Consider the following 21740-nt stretch of genomic DNA (forward strand, 5'->3'; position numbering starts at 1 on the left):
TTGTCTGAGCCACTGATAAACATGTGATTAGCACGTGATCAACACATGATCAACACAGCGTATCCTTTCTTCTTAATAAATTATATTACTGACTTTGCCTTTGTAACCTCACTCTATCCTACATAAGGGCTACAATGTCCAATTGCCAGCAGCTGGACAACACACCACAGCTCACCAGGTTTTTAGATCCAGGTGATAACAGAAAGACTAAAGAACAATTGAGATCTGAGTGCCAGCAACAGGGGAAGGGATCATTCCCCACTGGGAATAGGGTGTGTATTGGTGGGGTCTAAATGTCAGCAACTGGAGCAGGGACTGTGGCTCACAGGGCCCCTATGTCTAAGTGTCAGCAGTTGGAGCCACCAGACTGTTTATACTTCCCTAGGGAATTTAACTGTGCATACACCTGTGTGTATGCATATCCATGTGTACACATACATACGCTTTGCTAGCCAATCTTAAGCTGGAGTGGCCATGAAATAGAAGACCTGCAAAGACTCCAGCTCTGAGTCAGTGGTTATGTAAGGGACACAGTGTGCGTGCATGGACATTGGATCACCATCCAGTGGGAGATCTAATATCTGAGCAGGTGTTCTTGTGAGAACAGCACATGAGTGTGTGCATCTGTCCTGTACTGAAGATCAAGCCAGACTCTCCTGGTAAGTAGGGGAGGCTCCAAATAATGAGTGAGGACCATGAGCCTAGGCATGGATATTACAGCCCACACTGATATTACAGAGATCTGTGAATGCTGGTATATTTGGGAAGCTAGAAAACAAGGGCTGATGTTTTCATTAAGGTGCTTCAACCCTTACCATTTGGAAAGGAGAAACAGGCCTGGGCTATTTGCATTTCTGTCTATGTGAATGCAGGTAGTTCACAGTGTTGCCTAACCCCTACAATTTGTCACTGGTCCAAGCTGGGTGACAGCTCTTCAAGCTACACCCTTCTTGTTCCTCTTGACTGGTGTCTTCACAAAAGCCTTGGCAACAACCTCTTTTCTAATATATACTGGAAGAGTCTTCTTTCCTCTCTTCATCACTGCTTCTCTCTCCCTCATTCCCTGTGACTGGGCACTTGATTTTACAGACCAGGTGATAGGAACCATGGAAATTTTCACCTCTTCTCCCTTAGGTTCTTTAAATAACACCTTGTATTGTGTCTCTTACTTTGCATATAGGCCTTGCTAGAATCATAACCCTCCAACTGCCATGAACACTGGAGATACAGAAATATTGTGCTCCTTGTAATTGTTTTCTCATAAACTAGTGTGCAAAAACTTTAAAAAAGATGTAGTGAGGTTTTTTTTTTAATCATTAAAAAGCTATGAAAATTAATCTGCCTAAAACTATATATCTTGTTCACTAATATAGAAAACTAAATATTTTTTTGTCAGAAACATCTGTCACAAAGCCAATGTATTTTAGGACAGAAATCTTCCCTGAGAGGTGTCTGAAGCTTTCTCCTTTTAGATTTTCTGAAGCAAGCTGAAAAACTTTTTGAGAACATTCTGCAAAGAGAACTCTTGGGAAATTGCTCTTCAAAATCTACCAAGCTTCATACCTCTCCCACTTGTGCCATTTTTCATTAAAAAAAAAACAAGAAAGTTTCTGCAATCAAAGTAAAAAGTAATGTTGGTACAACACAGATAGTTGTATGATCAAACTACATAGACAGAAGACAAGGGAGAGAATATGAGAAATAATCATAAAGAATACATATCAGTAAAGTATTCCTAACTTTATTCCTGCACTTCCATTCTCCTAACTAGAGAACATCCAGTATTACATCATGCCACAGAAGCTAGGCAGTACTTAACAGGTCAAATTTAAAAATCTCTTGAAAATTTATATCAGCTAATAGTTTGAGAAAACATACCTAAGAGTACCTGAAATGCAAAGGATGTAATTTGGGCCCTTACCATTTGTCTGGTCACTTGGACTGCTGCATAAAAGGCCACAACATTTTGGCACAGAATATAGAGGAAGAACAACACTACAAAAATACCTAAGATTCCATTCAAAGCTTCAGAGAAGAAAATGCAAAATAGATTAAGAAAATTAATGGGAATTTTATGGCTACTGCACACATAAATGGAAAGGCAGCAATAAATTTACCAGACCCTTAGAGTACAGAATATACTAAATTAATCAGAACTAACTCAACCTGCAATATTATCTAATTTTTTTTGTTGTTTTGGGTTTTTTTTTTTTTGTTTTTGTTTGTTTGTTTTGTTTTGTTTGGAAGATTATTAATTAATTCAGAAAAAAAATCTGTTTCCCCCATTGAATTTTTCCTCTTGTTCCTCCAGTTCACTTAACCCCACACACAGAGCTTTAGATGTAGAATAAATTTGGTTAGAAGTGACCTCCAGAGGTCATCTAGTTCAGCCTCTGCTCGCAGGAAGGCTGACTGGGTCAAGTTGAGGAGAGATTTGTTCAATGAAGTCTTGAACAACTCACGGGCTGGGAGTCCATAAGGGCTCTGGGCAGCTATGATGGGTTGACCCTTGCTCATCACCAGGTGACCACCAAAGCCACTCTATCACTCCCCTCCTCAGCTGGACAGAGGAGAGAAAATATAAAGAAAGGGCTGAGGGTCAAGATGAGGACACAGAGAGATCACTCACCAATTACTGTTAGACTGTCTGAGCAAAGCATTCTTGACTTGGGAAAATTAATTATGAATGTAATCAGAGTAGGGTAATGTGAAGTAAAACCAAATCTTAAGGACACGTTTTCACCCATCCCATTCTTCTTCCCGGGATTTACTCACAAATTCTCTACCTCTCTCTCCTAGTGGTGCAGTGGGACAGGGAAAGGGGGTTATAGTGAGTTCATCACTTTCTGCTGTTCCTTGCTCCTCACGGGAAGGGCTCTTCACACGACTGCTGCTGCAGCATGGGCTCCGTCACCTGGGACACAGTCCTCCATAAACCTCTCCGTATGTCAAACTTAGGGCTGGTCTGAGCACAGAGAAGCGCCCTGCTGAAAGCCCTTCATACCCCTTTGAAGATGGCACTCCCACACCTGATCGGCTTCGTTCTGCCCTACTGTTTTGCCATGTGTGCTGTTTAGCTGTACTGCAGCTAGAAAAAAATTGACTGGTACTTCAGTTTTCTGCTACTTAGAATCACCACTCGTTAGCTCTATCCAAGGCGCTTACATGCTCTTTAGACACCTCCTGTCTGCAGGCATTCCGTTGCCTATGGACCCTGCTGGAGCAGGCAGAAAATCCCTCAGCCAGCGCAGGGTGGGACTGCACTCGCCACAGCTTCTGCCACGGTGTCCCATAGGATAAACAGCCGCTGGCGGCCACTCACCCTGCAGAGCTCCCAAGTGTAGCGCTGTAAGGCTGAGGCGGCTTGACACTACTGAGACAGAGTGGGAAAAACGCACTTTATAATTCAGCACAGCACTGTGTAACAGGACGGTCCTGTGAGGAGGTGACATTTACCACCCAGCCATGTTTCACTCCATTAAAGGCTGGGTTCCTAGTTAGTTCTCTTCCTCGTTTGCTTTGACCCAGAGAGAGATGAAATTCCTATGAGAAGTGAAGTGTTGCGTCCCACGGTTGCACTAAAACTCTTTATGTTTCACGTACACCATCTATACCGGTTTAGGCAGACAATGTACTGCGTTTCCATACTCCTAGTCAACGAGGCGTATCCCACGCCCCGGAATTGTGCGGTCTGGAATGGGCGGGGTTCCGGGCGGCGGCGCCGCGCTCGCGCCCTGCGCCGTTTGGCGCGGGGGGTTGTGGGTGACGTAGTCTCTGCCCCGCCGCGGCCCCCAGGCGCACACGCTCCCAGGCGGCGCCGCGGCCCTCGCAAGGAACTGTGGGTGCTGTAGGAACGGCGCACGAGCCAATGGGAAGGCGCCGTTTCGGAAGGAACCGCTGGCGCAGCGGCCCTCGCGGAGACACGTGCAGCGCTATTTGCTAACGGGAGGGCGTGGCGGGCGAGCTGGGCCCCCGCCGAGCCAATCGGAGCGGGCCATGTAGAGCCGGCCGTTCCCCGGGGTTGCGTGTGCTGCTGCCAGCGGCCCGTAGTCGGCCGTCAGCGCGGCCGCTGATTGGTGGCGGCGGAGCGCTGGGCGGGGCGAGAGAGCCGGAGTCGGGGGCGCTCGGCGCGGCCCCTCAGAGCCCAGCGGGATGGGGCGGCGGGCGCGCTGGGTGGCCCTGCTGCTGTGCCTGGCCGCGCTGTCGGCCGGAGCGCTGCCCACGGTCGGAGCGCTTCCCGCGGCCGGTGAGTACCGCGGCCCCGCCTCCCTACGCCCCCCTGGGCCCGAGCGCTGCGGCGGCATTGCCCCCCGGGGCCTGCGGCCGGGGAGGGGGGCGCAGAGGTGTCTGTGCGGGTCCTGACGCCCGCACCGGGTAGCGGAGGCGGCGACAGCGGGGGCGGTGACCCGGTGCTCTCGCCGGGGCTTTGGGCTGCGTGGGGGCAGCGCCGACCTCGCCGGGGCGCTGAGGCGGCGGAGCGGAGCAGAGCGGGGGGGCGCGGGGCTCCTGTCACCTGCGGGGCCGCGGGTGCCGGGACCGGGCTGGCTTGGGCTCGGCCTCACCGGCGCTGCTCCGTAGGCCTGGTAAGGGTGGACGCATTGCTCAGTGCGGTGCCTGCCTTTTAGCAGCTCGTTAGGAGCCCACTTCTTAGTGCTTGTACTGCTTAGAACCGAAATGGGGCGTTTTTCCTCCCTAGAACGCATTTTCTCCCCGAGGCGCTGATAATGCTGATTTCAGCCTTATTAGAGCGGTTTTCTCACCTCGATACGTAGAGAACATTTATGCGTCCTGTTTTATGTCCCCGTAATATTTTTTTTCCCGTCTCTGTTTTATTGTTATGCAGCTCGGGTTTTGTCTTTTGTCAGATTCTCATGTGTTGTCATCTACTTCCTTTCCTGGGGTTTCTACCTCCCACACCCTTCTTTCCACCATGGGCTAGTGGGGGGATGTGCAGTGCATTTATTTTTAAAGCCAGAAGCCACTACCTTAACGACAGCCATATGCGGTGCTACTGGGGATTTGCTTTTACACTGTTCCAGGAAAGTAACTTAACCTTTTCGCTAGAGGTAAGTTCAGTACTTCGGGGTTCATTTTCCTGTATGCAGTAGAAAGTTGAACTTTAAAGTAATATTACTGGATTATATGAGCTTTGTAGGTTGCTTTATAAGCCAGCAGGGCACTTTGGAAGTTATGGAAAGAATACACACACAAGTTCTGTGAAACCAGAGAGATGCAGCCAAACTTTTGAACTATATGCTAACGTGGAAGTTAGGTGATAAGGGCTAGGCAGGGGTGTGCATCAGTGGCTGTGCTACCATGCAGCTCTCCCACCTTGACTGTTAGTCAACTATCACAAAGTTGATTTGTGGGCATGAAGTTCTGATAGTTTAATTCAGCTTGTGTAAACAAAATGTTTAGATTCAATTGAGCTAATACAATTAATAAGCCATAGAAAGCACAGTACATGAATGTAGGCTTAGGAGCTGTTTACAAACTAAAATTGCTGCTGTGATGGCAGACTGTTTACTGATGTCCACAGTTAATTAGGAGAGGATGTTGAGAGTCCATAATTTGGCAGAAAGCTGTGAGAGGAATACATTTCTTGCCCAGTTTTTGACAAGAATCGTTCTGAAAGTTGTCCTCATTTCATGCTTTGATTTCCCACAGTAGCAGTGTGACTTTCTGTCTTAGAGTATAAGTTTGGGACTGTGTAATAAATGCTTCCTTGAATGTCTGTAATTGTTTCTGATGTCTGCTCTGGAAAGAGTCATCTGGGATGTGAGTATTGTGGGAGGGGTTTTAAGAAGAAAGAGTAAAAATGGTCCAAGTATGACATTTCCTAACTTTAGGAAGAGGTTTTAATGAGGACTTTTTTTAGTAGTGAATATTTTAAATTTAACTTGAGTGTTTTAAATATAACTCTATTGTAATAAACTTTGTTTAAATCAATTTATTGAAAACTTAAGTTGAATGCAAGAAAATTCAAGCCTAAGGGAAGGGGCACTGTATTTTTTTAAACATCATATTGCTGCAGATTATAAAGGCATTTAAAATAGAGACTGAGGAAAGACATTAAGAAGCACTGGCAAAAGTAGCTAAAAAATGCTAAGCATGTGTGCATTCTCCAGATGAAACTGGCCGTCTTCTGGTCACTGCAGGAGTGATGGCCTTCCCCTGCTGATCACTCATTAAGGACATGGAAAAAATCCTCTTTTTTTGTGATTGCTGGTATTATTTGATTAGTGAGATTGTTTCCTCTTGTTCACTAACTAAGGGGTAAAAATGTCCTCATTCTGCCTGAAGAGAGGAAGTGATGCTTCCTCTGAGTCCTACGTGTTCCATGGCTAAGTTCAGCAATAGGCAGATGTTTTTATGCTGTCCCACAGATTGGTGGGACAAATGAGCGCCCTCATATACCTGTAGGGAACTTCAGTACCTGGTCTTTCATCTTTCATAAGACAGAGCTCAGTGGTTTTCCCTCACCTTTCTGTTTTTACTTACCTGATAGAAAAATATTCCCTTAACTCTTTGCCTTGTTGCCTGGTTGGGAATCTCAGTTGCTACTGAGGAACTCGTGGAGAGTAAGTTCTGTAACTAGTTAGCCAGCAATTGCAAGGACACTGGAAAAAAGATTTTTATTCAGGGTGAGGGCTGACCTATATCTCAATCTTCTAGTTGAACTAAAATGAATATGTTGCACAGATTGTAACTGGGAACAATTTACTTGCTGCCAAGGATACTTGGGAACTATTCTTGTTGAATAGGTGCCACTTAAGGATTTTACTTAACTCACTGCATGTTTTAATGGGAATAGCATCTATACTATTGAGATGGGAATAGCATCTATGCTATTGAGTCTGTTTCAATGCTGAATATATCAGTCGAAAAAATTGATGAGAAGCAGTTTGAGGTAATTTTTTCCTTTAGATTTCCTTCTTTCCTGCAAGAACTGGATAAACAGAATTTGCTTTCTCTTTCAATGTCTATCTAGTCCTTGCACAAAAACAACATTGAAAGAAATTGCCAGAAATACTACAGAAAATCTCTCACGGGTGCTCTAAAGCAGTCACTGCCAAACCATTTCTGTTCATGCACCCCTCTCTGGAGACAGATTTTTGAGCATGCATTTTGCATGTATTTTTTTGTAAGTTAAACGTTCATATACTCTTGTCCTAACCTATTATGTGTCATAAGACATGCACAAAAACACAAATAAAAGAAGAATGAAATACAGGTGGAATGACTGCTGTATTAAGGAAAGTTTTATGTATTAACAGTCTGATATGTATGTTATTCCTGCAGCCCCAGTGGGTTGGCTAGCATCCTCCCTGAGGTGAGCACACCACTTGGGAGATCCCTGCTCTCAGCAGAAGCCCACTAGCTGCTTTGTTGTCACAGTATTTGAGGCTTGAAGAGCTTGGCAAAAATTAGAAGGAAACTTAGAACAGTAATCATTTAGGGATTCATCAGAGCTGGGGGAGACTGCTTCGCTTACTGAATTTTTGGCTACTTCCTGAGTGTGGGTGACCGTTGTAGCGTTGAAACTCGTGGTATTTCTTGTCTGGTAGTAACAGCCCTTTAGGTTTATGGGATGTTAGTTATCTGTTCTTCTAGTACAGCAAAACCTTGGAACTGTTGAACTCCCTGAAGCTAATGACGTTATTGCTGAATCACACTGCATAGCTCTTCTGGTTTCTACCCTTCTCTCCTTAGTGCTCTCTTGAAAACAGTAATTCCCACAAAATGGTAGGTGCTTTATCCAGCATATGGTAGGATCTTTTTCTCTAGCATAGCCTGCCAGAGTACTTTTCCTTTATTTACATAGCATACTTGAACACTGGCCTTTCTAATTGAGGAAAAATTAGTACTTCTTAAGGCTGATTTTAGTTCTATATGAGCTGGTGGATGGTGGAAAAAAGATTTTGGTTCTATGAAGTGTTTTAAAGTCCTAGCTGGATGTGAGAGCACCCAGCAATGTCTACAGCTCATCACTGTTTATAAGGGAAGCATTCTGTACAACATTGTCAACTGCCCACTTGAGCCACAGGTATTTTTGCCTACCTTTTCCTTTTAATAGATCATTTTACTCCCTAACTTGTTTTACAAATTGTGAGATTAATTTCCACTTGGCCTTTTTAGAGGAGGTTTATGGAATTAGACAGCCTTGGTAACAGATCCAAATGATAATAATAAAAAAAAAAAACTAAGTTACTTTTTATAATTGAAGGTGGAAAAACAAGCTAAACTATCAGCTTTAATCTCTGAAACAGGTGCATAAACATAACATCTGTGACTTCGTTCAATAGCTCAGCCTTGACTAATAAACTGTTCTTGGGCCCAGCTGTGACCTTTCATGGACCTTTCATTAACACTTTCAGAATAGTTTTAACAGTTTCATAGGAGTAAACACACTTCTGTAAGTGGGTGCATGTTAGTCAGCAGTTCTGTGGAACAACAAGGCTGTAAGTGATCCCTCCTTTAGTCATGCTCTTCATTATCTCTGCAACCTCATCTGCCTACCTTAGAAAAAGTCTCAAAGCTAAGAAAAATTAATATTTTGGTTTTGCTTTAGTGCCTTTTGGAACCACCGTTTGAAAACAATCGTTCAACTACAACTTCTCAGTAACAAAGCTGGTTTCTTCAGAGAAAATTTAAATCATGCAATAGAATGGAAATAGTTTTATTTACTTTCAAAGAAGAAAGAGCAAACACTTAGTGAGCTCTACCTGATGTTGCTCACGTGTCTCTTGACTTTGAGTTTATTGCAACTTCATATGCAAAAGGTTTAGTAAAATTGTTGTTTTATATGTGTGCATAGACAGTATAACCTATTTATATTTATTTTTGTGTGGTCTTTTGACGTAAAGTGAACCTACCACCACAGATTGAAATCAGTTAGTGAGGCCTTTTCTGAAATGTTAGAAAGCTCTAGTGCTGTCAGGCATATAGGCTGGTTTTGTACAGACAAAAACAATCAGCCTAGCTGGTGTAGCTGTTCAAAAAAAACCAAACATGATGTTTCCTACTGCAATAACAGGTACTTTTTGAGTGCTTTGTATATATTAGAAGGAGCATACAAGCTACTGGGTAGGTTACCCTTAGTTTTCTTGCTCTCCAGAAGCATGTCTGGATATCGTGACAAGCTCTGATGTTTGAAGGTAGTGTTTGGTCTAGGTCAAAATTATTTAGGATAATAGAATGTGATATGTGGGAAACATGGTAAATGATAACTTCATTCATAATTTCAAAATAGAAACACCACCAAGTATCCTAAATGTATGTGTACTTTTGCTGAATTTAAAGACCAATCGTCATATCATGATCTGGAGTGTCAAAGTTCAGTGGCAGAACTTCTTATGATTTATCACAATCACCCTTACCTGTTTGGTTCCTCAAGCTGCTAAGCCCTGAGGTCTCTGCCAAAAATGCAGCTAGCCTTGTTTTTCCTTATGCCTCATAGTGGTTTTTTTTTTTTTCCAAATTGGGGTTTGTTCTTATGCTATCTTGATTGCTCCTTGCAGGGTGTGTTTGATCTGGAGTGCTCTGCTGTCTCCACAAGTTTTCCTGAAGTGTTCTACACATTTTCATTTTCAGACCTGTAGAGTACAGCTGCTTACCCACATCAACTGTTCTCGATCCTTTTTAATTCCCTGACTGCTGGCACTCAAACTCTTTGAGCTTTACGTCCTCTTCACCATCCTCAACAGGCTGTTATTTATATGTCTCAGTTGTACTCATCTCATCACCACAGTTTTGCAGCTTCACTTACAAGTCTTCCCATTTTTTCTTAATTTCTGTTACACTGTTGCTGCTTAAAGTTGAATTCTCCCTCATCTTTTCACTTGTTCCAACCAAAGGTTGTACTTCAAGTAACAATATGGAATCTAGATTCCAGAAAGCAATTTCCAAGATTAACCCTTTCATTGCAAGGGTTATAGTAGTAGGCTTTGAAACATGACCCGAGGAGGTGTCATGTTTAGAATTTGTTGCTTCAGAGATGGTGTATCTCTGGTAAGGCACTTTACTTGCACGAGAATGAAAATTGTGCAAGTTTTGTTTGCTGCTAAGTGCTTGCAGGAGTCAGCAGAGTTCTATAAACTGTTGGAAGTGTTTGTGCAGGTAGCCTTTCATGGCTAACTGTAACATACTAAACGTACTGGGTATTAGTTTCTATCAGTTTAGACACCTTTTCCAGTCACAGTGCAGGTCTCCAGCCCATTTTTGCTTTGCCACTGCTACAGGGCATTGTGTACCCCAGAGCCTCAAAACGGAGGATTTCTAAGGCTAGGAGGAGTTAGTGGCAGCTTTGCTAAGTGGTCTCTTTGTTTTGAGCTTTTATTTTAATATGGGATGTGTACCAGAGAGAGGGAGGCCTGTGGCATCTTGTTTCAAATGTAGGGAGATTTGTTTGCTGCAATGAGGTGGTATCAGACACTGATGACTCGGAACAGTCACATCTCAGTGATGTTAATGTTAGAGGCTTCCCATCAAAATCATAGCACAGACCAAGTTGTTTGAAGCCCATTTTAGTTAAAGGAGCAGAACAATTGCTGCAGAAAAAATTCAGAAAAACAATGATAAAGCTGTCATAAATAAGCTTTTCTAATTATCTTCACCTTTTCACATGTATTCCTTTAATGTCTACCTAATAGCCTTTCTTGTTTATCATTTCTTTCCCTTCCAGTCTTTTCAATCAAATATCATATGGCTTTTAGACAAGAAAGATGACATTTAAACAAGACTTGCATCTCTTGAAGAATATCTTAAAGACAAACTAATTCCTCACAGTTTTGAAGAGAAACCTCTATATAAAGGTTTGAGTATGCGGGTCAGGCAGAATGAATTGGCATTCTAAAAAGGACAATGTTTAATTATAAGCATGAGGGTATGAATACAGCTTTCTGGTCACTACTGAAGCTGTTGGTACTAAGGCTGATTTGGTGACTAAAAACCTTATGTTCCACAGGCCTTTTTCACTTGATGAACACCTTAGTTTACTTGGACTTGAACCATTCAGTTCTTGGGTTTGGAATGACTATGACTTGGGTTTAGAAAAACCACACTTTTTTCACTATGGAACACAGTGTTATGTTTGCATAATTTAAGGAAGAGAATCGCCTCTGAAACATTTGATTCCTCCTCGTCACAGTTATAAAGTTTTTCTGAAGTGTATTAGTCAACTTAGTAGTACACTAGAATATTTCAGAACTATAGTACAGTATTGTAAATAAAGCTTTTATTTTTGAGATAGTTACTCATGGAAAAGCATTTTACTGACTAAGAATGTCTCTTCTAGATGAAGAAGGAAATCAAGATGAATCACTGGAGTCGAAGGTGAGGAGATAAGTTTCTAGTCATTCTGATTTACCTGTGGAATGAGAGCAAAGGACTGAAATTCAGAACAATAATTTGATTTTAGGTTTTAAGTTTTTCTGTAGCTCTTGCTGTCTCACTAATTTTTTCTGTGCATCAGAGAAATTAATACTGAGTTACAAGTTTGAAACATTTTTTTTTTCAAAGACCTGAAAGGGATACAGGCAGTGAGAACTGATAGAGGTAGCTCAGCTTACTTTTGATTTGACTGTTTAATTAATTAACTGTATCTTTTAAGAAGTTTTTAAATGGATTTTAAGCCAGCTGCTGCTTCTTTCTAATCTTCTGAATTATGTGGCTGCTTTCCTTCAGACTTTATCTGCAGAGGACCAGGTAAAGGATCATTCCACAGGAACTCGAGTGGTCGCAGGTCAGATCTTCCTTGAATCTGGGAAATCAGACTCTCAATCAGAGAATGAAGAGAGCTTTCACAGTCAAGAAGAGGAAAAAGAGAATTCACTGGAAGAGTTGAACTCTCTAGAAATGTCAAATCTATTAAATAAGGATTTGGAAGAAGCAGAAATACAGAGTCCAGGTAACTGCTTACAGACTTTTGAACAAGTGGCAGCATAGATGAGTCTGAGTAACTCCAGCATGTGGGTGAACACAAACAGTAATTTTAAACATATGAAATAACAAGTGTCTTAACCTTTCTGCAATGGAGTGGTAATTGCTGCCTTTTTCATTAGAAATAGCATCAAAATATTTGAAAGGTACTGTAATTGAAATGAATAGTTATTTTCAGATGCATTTGAAAGAATTTTCTATTTTTCTTATGTCTTAAAGCTGGAAAGCTTTAACCAGCTTTAACCAGAGAAGGCCCTGATTTCGCAAATAGAAGTCAATTACAGGTTCTGTGCTCTGTATGTACCAGCAATACAAAGAGAAATTTGCATCAGTCTTTTTTCAATCCCATGGCTGTTTGCCTGGTGAGTCAGTTGACAAAAAAGGAACAAATAGTAATGTAAAGACAAGCTTCCTGGAACAGCATTGAGAGCCTCAGGGCAGCATCTGAACTGCATGTAAACTTCAGGAAGTTTGTCAATATAGATAATACCTTATGTCTTGGGCCAGAATATCCAGGATATATATGGCTTTTTTATTACATAATTTTATGATTTTTTGATTTGCAGATAGTAGTTGGTAATAACAAGATGGCACAGTTGCGTACCTTAACCTATGCAGCAGACTTTTCCTTTTTACTTGTCCATAAAAAGTAAATCTTCAATATTACTGAAAAATACAGTTATGTTGTACTAATGATACTTGTCTTCTCACTCATACTGAAATGTCAAAAGAAAGCAGGAGCTATTAAATGAGCTCTATCATGGAATGACTGAGTGTTTTCTAAGCTGTTTCCTTATTAGAGCAGAGCTAATATCAGTTTGTGGAAACTCAGTAATAGGCTTAACCATTGCTGTGTTGTTGTTTGATGCTGTGTTGTACAGGAAAAAAGTATGTAAAATCCACTAAATATCTTTCTGCCACAAAACAGTGAGGTAAGCACCATATTTAGTCAGTGCAGTCTATTTCAAAAGTAAACTTTGAGATACTTTTAATCTCATAGAAAAATATATCCAACTGACTGGCTCCTCAGAACTAAGGTTTTTAACTACCTATCAACATACTACAAGTGACTTTCAAAAACCATAAGTTTAAGTCTTGCACAGTTCTTGGAACATCTTAGGAATTAAATAAGCAGTGTGGATTGAGGGATTTTTCATTTAAAAAAGCAATTCTAAAAGAAAAGTGTATGTTTTCTGTTAGGAGAGAGGAGTGCTAAAGGACAGCTTTACAGATGCTTTAACTGAGCATCTATCTGAGGTACAGATGTTACACCTCCAGATGAGCTACTGGTGACAGGACTGCATTGAGGGACATAAAAGCTTTTCTAAAAACAGTTTAGCTACTGTGTATGGTCACAACACTGCATGGAACAAAAGTATATCCTGAAAATTTCCATGTTTTATAGGATATAGAACAAAAAAGTCACTTCTTTAGAATTAGTGCTAGTAAAGGTTTTAAGTTTCTAAGAAAGTTATCCTGCTCTCTTCTGATGAGTGATGAGATTGTGTGTAAAGAGAACTATATTTCTTTAGTTATTGATATGTTGTGTTTTAGGGTTTTATAACACTGAAGTTCCATACTAACAGTTTTTGCTGAAAATTGCTCACAAGTTGATAAAGAGCTGGCAATTCCTGTTGCACTTACTTTCCTTATTTGGAAGAATCTTACATTAATATTGCCAGTACTTATAAGTAATCTATAATTGGGTTTCCTGCAGCTTAAAGTATGAAACAAGACATATGTAAATTAGGACAAATATAATTAAATACCACGTATTTTATTCAGAGATAGTAAAGAGGGAAATTGCTTCTGGAGCATTTGGATTGACAAAAACTAATTTATCCTCTGGGTAAATTGTTTGCCTCACTTAGTATTTATCAATGTCTAAGTATATAAATAACTGTTGTGAACATTAACCTGTGATTGCATTGCTGTGTTGCTCTTGGGATTAGTCTCTCTTACTATTTGGGAACAAAAACAGCATTATGCTTGAATTTAGAATTTAAAAAATGCAAAGAGGGGAGCATTGGGGCAGAGTAATTTCATAACTTTAGTATGCAGCTACATCTCCTCTGCAGAGCCTCTGTAAAACTGCTTTCCACAGGGGAGACAAGGTACAAAACAGTACAAATAAAACCAGGAGTTCTCAAGGAGTGCTCCTGGACTTGGAGCTTGTTCAAATGACAGTGGTTAGAGGTCCCATAAGTTGTAGTTACATGAACCCTTAGTAGGAGCTCGTATATTACTTTGTAGGCAACAAATGTCTGAAATTATTTTGGGCTAATTGCATATTAACACATGATTTTTGAGTGCAGTTACTGAAAATAACAATTTCTCTCTTGTGATGTAATTAACTTGGAGTGATGTGGTGGAACCTGTGTCAGGGCATCCAGTTACAAAGAGCAGTTTGAACAGGTCCAGCTATACCTGAAGACTTTCTTTTGCTTCAAAAAATCAACATAAAATATTTAAATTAGTATAGTCTTTAGACCTTTCAATTATAAACCCTCAAACAAAGAACTGATTTTCTCTGTAACTACAAAAATTACAGAGTTAACTTGAAAAACCTCTATAATTGACATTGTCAATTGCATGATTTTGCAAATGTTTTCAAATTAAGCTGAACCCAACTGTTGGATTTAGCTAAGTGAAAGAGGAAAGCTTTTATAAAAGTCTAACTGAAATAATTCCATCTTCAAAACCTACGGAGAGAATTCTTAGTCTTCATAGAAGATTGATTTTATTTAAAAATATTGTGATATTGGAATCAGTAACATTTGAAGTTTTAGTGCATGAGAAATGATACATTGTGCTGTTCAAAACCATTTTGAAAGCAACTAAATATATTGGCAAAATGAAATAATGATTTTAATCTTAGTATTTTCAAGAGTAGAAAACTACCAAACTCATAGTGATGAGAATCCTTTCATCTACATCATACTGATTTCACTTAAATCTTTTCATATAGTTGTGTGTTCGAGTGTACTCCCTGCTGTTACTCCACTACTTTCAATATAGCATTTTGCCATGTGTGGTGTTCTGTCGTGATTGTGCCTAAAAACAACATAGGAGCACTTTTCTGTTTGTAACATATGATTTAAATTTGGGAATAAAGGAGAGTAATTGCTGGGTATGTCTTTTCAGTTTTGACAGCTATTGGAGGCACTGCAGATGGTGAACCTTGCCACTTTCCATTTCTGTTTATGGAGAAGGAATATGCAGAGTGCACTGCGGATGGGAGGGAAGATGGCAGGCTGTGGTGTGCAACAACCTATGATTACAAGAAAGATCAAAAGTGGGGCTTCTGTGAATGTAAGCGACCTTTTGGCTTCTTGTTCAAGGAATGCTTTTTTAGGCTTGTACTTTCAGTCCTCTTAATGCTCTTGATTTCAGGATGTAGAAGTCTCTGGCCACTTCATACCATAATAAACAAGAAGTTATAAAGGCAAAGTTGTCATGATGAAGAAGTTTTAACAAATGCCAGTTCCCAGACCTGATTTGGAAATCATGCAATGAAGGCATCTATAAAATTATTTCTGAGGCTGTAGCGGGATAGGGCTTTGACAGTATTGTCCATTATACTTACTGATTTGTTACAGAAAGGCACCCCTTCTCTAGGAAATGTCCTTCTGAAGGAGGAACCTGCACAGCTTGCTTTTGAGCAAGGAATAAAAAGAACATTTTATCAGCAAACTTATACATGAGACATCACACAAGAAGAAATCATCTGTTAATATATCAAACACATCCATTAGACAGCCTTTTGTAATCACTTTGTTTATTGGTCTTCAAAAGCAAGTTTCTGGCTGTTCTTACCCTTTAGAATGAATAGGAATTTTGAGAGGACAGTCTTCAGTGGTATAATTTGAGCTCTTAATGTACACTTTTTTTTTTTTTTTAGCTGAAGAGCAGTCTAATAAGAGAAGGCAGATGCAAGAAGCTGAGGATGTATATCAGATTGGAATGAAAATCCTTAATGAAAGTAGTAAAAAGGCTCAGAAGAAAGTGTAAGTATACCTCATCTGCCCCCCCACAGGAGAAGGATGATATGGCTGGTCACTTTTGCTTAACTCAAAAAGAACTTGAGTGAGCTGTCGTGAGATTTTGAGCTTTATTGGACTCACCATCAAACCATGCAGTGATAGAAGATAGATAGTAAATACAGGGTATTTAGAAAAAAAAAAAAAACAACTATGCCTGCATTCCTTTGAATGCAGTAAAAATTGTGTAAGATTAATTTCTGAAGAGTGGGTGTCATCAAAACATTGACTTAATGCAAGGTGATGCTGCAGTTCTCTAGCTCCAATTTATACATGGCAACTGGCCAGGAAAGAAACTGAGAACATGATATGAGATAATTGCCCTTTTCACATGCTTCTTGCAGTCTGGCTCTCATTCTGCTTCAAAGATGATGTGGGGAAAAATTGGCATTTCTTGTCCTGCTCTGTTTTTTCTCCTGCTTTCTATGGTTTTAGTCACCATAAAAATAGTATTAAACTTAAAATTAACAAATCATTATAATTCTAATAATTCATTTTCTTAGAAGAGGGTAATGCTTGTAGACAAATAAAAACATTAGAAATTAATGTTCTGTTCATTCTACTTTATTTTCTGAAGGCATCCAATTACTGATTAAATAGCCGTGGACTTACCACTGTAATTTAGAATTGCTATGTTAATTTAGATCTTCCTCCTGTTCAGGTTGACAACTTCCTCAATAAGTGGTGACTTCTGCTGATTAATATGTGAGGACTATAACTATTCTAGATTCATTTTTGGAAATAAGGGAGTGTATTTCTACTTTGTCAGGGAAAGTGAGGAACATCTAAAGTTGTCTGCACCTTGGCAAAGACAAAGAGAGGCAATATCTGTTGGATTCTGAGTAATATTTTTAGTATAAAATAGTGTAAGAATTCTAAAACAATATTAGGTGTTAGTTCTCTTGTATACCTTACACTTTCTTAGAAGATGAACTTCTGTGAGGAACCAGGTATGCCTCAGTCTGTCCTAAAGAACAAGAACATGCCTGAGTATTGAAAGGAGGAGAGGTAAATGAAAATCTTGGAGTGCTCTCAAGGGTCCCTGAGGCTAAGCTGAAGCAGGCTTGCTTGATACTGTGTAACCCTGTGTAAAGTTAGGAGGTTTTTAATTGCTGTGAAATTGCTTTGAAGGGCTACCAGTTCTGAGTGAAATAGCAAGAGGAGTATCCAGAGGTCCCCCTGTTTGTTAGCATGACTTTTTCAGCACAAAATTGATCACATATGCTGTTGTCTTGGGCCCAAGGCTTGGTGTTTTCACTGGAGTGGTTTTGTACTCAGATTGTAGAGAATACATTGTCTTTTTCAGGCTGCTTCTCTTTACTGTGATATACGAGACTGTTACAGGAGTGGTTCTACTGGACACCTAGTACAGAACTAAAAATTGTTGCTACAAAAATATGATCATTTGAGCTTACATTTCTTGTATGTCTTAGAGGAGAGGAAATGCATACTGCTTTGCTTATGGAGTAGGGCAAACATTAAAATTCAGCTTGTCCATTAACTAAATCATGTGTTGTTGCTTACGTTGATGATTTGTAGCTGGAACAAATGATTGTAGGTAGATGCATTTTTGGAAAATAAAGGCTAAAACAGAGGAACAAAACCCTCTCCAGAATCTTCAGGTTTATAAATGGAATTTGCTACATTGCTTCAAGTTGACAAAGAAATTGTTTTCTCTTAAGAGCATATCAGTATCTTCTGAAAGCAGCTGACATGAATCATACCAAGGCCATGGAGAAAGTGTCTTATGCTTTGTTGTTTGGGGATTACCTGAAGCAGAACATCCAGTCATCAAAAGAACTATTTGAAAAACTAACGGAAGAAGGTTCTCCTAAAGGACAAATGGTATGTATATCCTTAGATCCTAGAGATGCTTCTATAGGTTAATAAATGAAATAATATAATCTATAAATACAGTGTTTTAGATGGTACTTCCTCTAGGGTGCTTTTATAGATGGCACCTGTACCCTCAAAGTAAGCACAAACACATCTTCTGTTTGAGTTTTAAAATGTTTAACTACTAGTAATATGAGATGGTGCTGGTCTTTTAAATTTTTTTCCCCTGTTATATGACTGACAACATGGGATGTATAAGTCAAAAAACCAGGTGTATATATAGGTGACTCCAGCCAACAAACCTTCTGAAACTGTGTACTTTTTATGTGGTTTTTTGTGCAATGTTGTGACTTTTCATTTGCAGTTTTATCTGAGATGACACCAGTTTATAATCTAGGAAATAAAAACTCTTAGGAAACCTGACATGTATTTAATGGATTGGGACTTGCTTTGTCCCTGTGGCTTTGAACACAGAATTATTCGTGCTTACTGTTACAAAATGTCATAAAATATGAGTGTTAATGATTTTAATATCCCATACCTGCATATACTTCTTGTTTAGTTATCACTTGTTTTGGAAATGTCAGCTTCTTAAGGAGCTATTAACTTTCTCTTCTCTTTGGCTACCAAATCTACAGCTGTTCCCTGTTTAATGGTGGAGTACCCATTTACCATAGAAAGTAGGAGCATGTTTTCTCTACAGACTTTGTCTCTCAGTGATGAACTTGACTTTTATTCATCTAAAATTCAATACTGTCTGCATGAGATAATTTTTGTGTATGCTTTCAGATTGCCTAGAATAGTCTTAGAACACTGAAATATAGACATCTTTACTTATACACCAGCTTCTGTGCTACTGGTTTCTATTCTGAGCTACCAGCTGTAACAGGTGTGATAGGTAGAGCAATAACTATGTAAATCTTAAGAACAAAAATAACTTCTGAAAGAACATCAGATAAATAGCTCAGAGCATTCTGATTGTTTATATTTATAGTTGCAAGTAACCAGTGGCAGAGCAGATGCAAACCTGTGGATTCATAAGATCTGTGAATCAAACAGTACAAGTCTTCTATGCAAGGCTGTGGTTCACAGATGTTTACATTGGTGTCTGAGGCAAACTGGGTACATGAATAACCTGACAGATACTGCTTAGCTTCTCTTGAGGGTCTTTAAACTGGGATACTTTCACTTTTTGGGACCTTTGGATCTACACTTGATATTCTGAAAAGTTTCCTCCTTGCATTTCATTCACTTGTCTGAATTCTGGTGAAACACTAATTTATGTTAGCATCCTAAGCAACTGAATGATTTTGAAACTTGGGAAGGGGCAGGGAAGAGCATACATATAGGCAGCACCAAACTGAAGGTAGAGCTTGGCATACTCTTTGCAGCATTGAATCTCTATGCCCATGTATTCCAGGAGAATTGATCTGTGGTTTTTCAAAAGGTGTGCTTTTGTATTTCTAGGCACTTGGATTTCTATATGCATCTGGCCTAGGAGTCAATTCGAGTCAAGCTAAGGTAATTTAGGAATTTTCAGTGTGTGGTCTCGTGTTTTCTCTTGGGGACTGATGTTAAATAACCAGTGATTTTTGTTTTAAGGCCCTGGTGTATTACACTTTTGGAGCTCTAGGAGGAAATCTGATCGCTCATATGATCTTGGTAAGTAACATGGTTAAAAACTTTAAACATGCAAGAGTGTTTTTGTACTTCTACATTTTCAGTGTTATGATTTCCTTTCATATGAATACCCTGTCCAAATACTACATCATTTTGCATGCATTGAGTGTGCAGTAGTATCTTCCCCATTATTCATTTTTAATTCAAGGATGAGTCTGCTCATTTTAAGCTATGCACCACTATGAATTTAGATGGAATTTGGATGTTTAGATCTCTTGACTTAAATCCGAATTATCAGACTTAAAATTTTTATAATCAAATGAGAACTATGAAAGAGATCATTACAGAAAATGCTGTTTTAATCATTATTGTGAGATTTAAGATCAAGTGCAATATGTAAATAAAAGGCTTAACAGGTTCACCCATAAGCATCTTTCTACTTATTTGCTTTTTCTTGAGTAATATCTGAACTATACTGGCCATGTTTAACCTTTAATAGTGTCAGTCATTGTTTTTTTTATGTAGCTACCAAGGACTCATGGCTTTTTTCCAGCCTGTTGTCTTGTCAAATCTTGATCAAGTAATGTGAAAGAAGTTTGTAACATTGCAAGCAGTATATTCTCAAGTAATTGATAGTCCCATTTTTATGTCATTTCCTTTCCAGGGTTACCGGTACTGGGCTGGGATAGGAGTCCTTCAGAGCTGTGAATCTGCTCTCACTCACTACCGACTTGTAGCTAATCACGGTAACAACTTTTTACTAGGGTAACATTCTTGACCTTCTCTGTCCTTCTTCATCATTCAACTGGAAGATACTAAAGTCTTTCCAAAGCTAATAGTATAAATAGAGAATTTCTGATATTAAACAAGTTATGGCTCTGCATTAGGATATGCTATTTTTATCTGTATTGAAATGTCGTGGAGGGTATCAAAATAATTCTCTCTTGAGTAACAGCTTGAAGCTCTATAGACATCTGGTTTTACTAACTTTTGGTGTAACTTCTGTATTGAAAAAACCTGTCTGAAAATTGATCTAATCTCTTTTTCAGTTGCTAGTGACATTTCCTTGACTGGTGGCACAGTGGTTCAGCGAATTCGCTTAGCAGATGAAGTAGAAAATCCAGGAATGGCAAGTGGTATGCTAGAAGAAGACTTGATCCAGTATTACCAGTTTTTAGCAGAGAAGGGAGATGTACAAGCACAGGTAAGATTCAGTTCACCTGATGACATTCAGACATTTTCAAGAATTACAGGAACAGCTTTATGAAATATGGAAAGACATTGGAGCTTTAGTGTTCTCTTCATCCAGAATCAAGCTGTTTCCTATTTCCCCCTTAGTTTTTATGTGAAGAGATTTATGTTTTAGTGTGTTTAAGGTAGAACTTGGACAGAAAATGCAAACTTTTTTGAAAACAACTTTAGCATCTTAGAAATGAGATCTTGGTTTTCACTAGAAGCCAGCCAGACTCTTTCAAGGATAACTTCAGATGTTGTGCAGGAAGGCTAGATAAAAACACTGGCCTTGACAAGGGATTTCAATTTCTCACTGGTCCTGCTCTTGGGTGACTTCTGCGTCACCTGCACGTCCATGCTGCAGACTGGACCTCTTCTACACACAGTCCAGGAGAGGAGGATGCTAACAAAGGCAAATTGTCCCAAGCTAACATGGTCAGGTATCACTTAAGACTTAGGTAGGCAGGATTCAAATGAACATTTGTTACTTTACATCTAGGACAGTATGTTGCTTCTATCTAGGATAAATTTCCATTTAGGCTAGTGTGAAAAAGTAGGACTGTACTGTAGTTACTGAATCAAATCTATGCCTTCAAACTTTGTGGCATCTTTAACTCTGATATTGTCTATCTTTGTGCATGTAATTAGCTCTCCTGGATCTGTATTGCTAGAAAAAGGAAGTCCCAAGGGAAAAGTAATGTAAATGCAATGTAAAATTTTTTTTAGGTTGGCCTTGGACAGTTGCACTTGCATGGGGGAAGAGGAGTAGAGCAAAATCATCAGGTACCTTTTCTCTATATCTCTTGATGCATATTATGCTAGGCAGAGGGGGAGAAAATATGACTGAGAAAGTGGTGCAAAAGTGTCTAAGTACCACTGTGTGGTATGTAACAATTTCAGTAGCCTTGTTCAATAAAAATCTTTATGTGACTAGAAGATGGAACTGATTTTTTTACATAACTAGTTTAAGATTAACCATCTTAAAAATGAGAATGTCAAAAGTAAAGCCTTATCAAGTAGTACTGGAGCTGGCTGAGCTTTTGTAAATGTGGTACAAGCTTCATGATGCAC

General features: G+C 39.6%; 1 protein-coding gene across 1 annotated transcript in view; it reads left to right on the plus strand.

The window, feature by feature from the left end:
- The first annotated feature begins 4054 nt into the window (after positions 1-4054).
- Positions 4055-21740, plus strand: part of SEL1L (SEL1L adaptor subunit of SYVN1 ubiquitin ligase) — a 33072-nt gene continuing 15386 nt past the window's right edge. Inside the window, exons 1-11 of the mRNA XM_071426686.1 lie at positions 4055-4246; positions 11297-11334; positions 11686-11908; positions 15085-15252; positions 15842-15947; positions 17663-17825; positions 19284-19337; positions 19419-19478; positions 20101-20182; positions 20486-20640; positions 21396-21452. Of these exons, the coding sequence (XP_071282787.1) occupies positions 4153-4246; positions 11297-11334; positions 11686-11908; positions 15085-15252; positions 15842-15947; positions 17663-17825; positions 19284-19337; positions 19419-19478; positions 20101-20182; positions 20486-20640; positions 21396-21452 (1200 nt within the window). The 5' untranslated portion in view covers positions 4055-4152. The remainder of the gene's footprint in view (positions 4247-11296; positions 11335-11685; positions 11909-15084; positions 15253-15841; positions 15948-17662; positions 17826-19283; positions 19338-19418; positions 19479-20100; positions 20183-20485; positions 20641-21395; positions 21453-21740) is intronic.

This window comes from Agelaius tricolor, unplaced genomic scaffold (assembly GCF_023055355.1).
Source record: "Agelaius tricolor isolate 1412-34295 unplaced genomic scaffold, bAgeTri1.0.p SCAF_5, whole genome shotgun sequence".
Lineage (NCBI taxonomy): Eukaryota > Metazoa > Chordata > Aves > Passeriformes > Icteridae > Agelaius > Agelaius tricolor.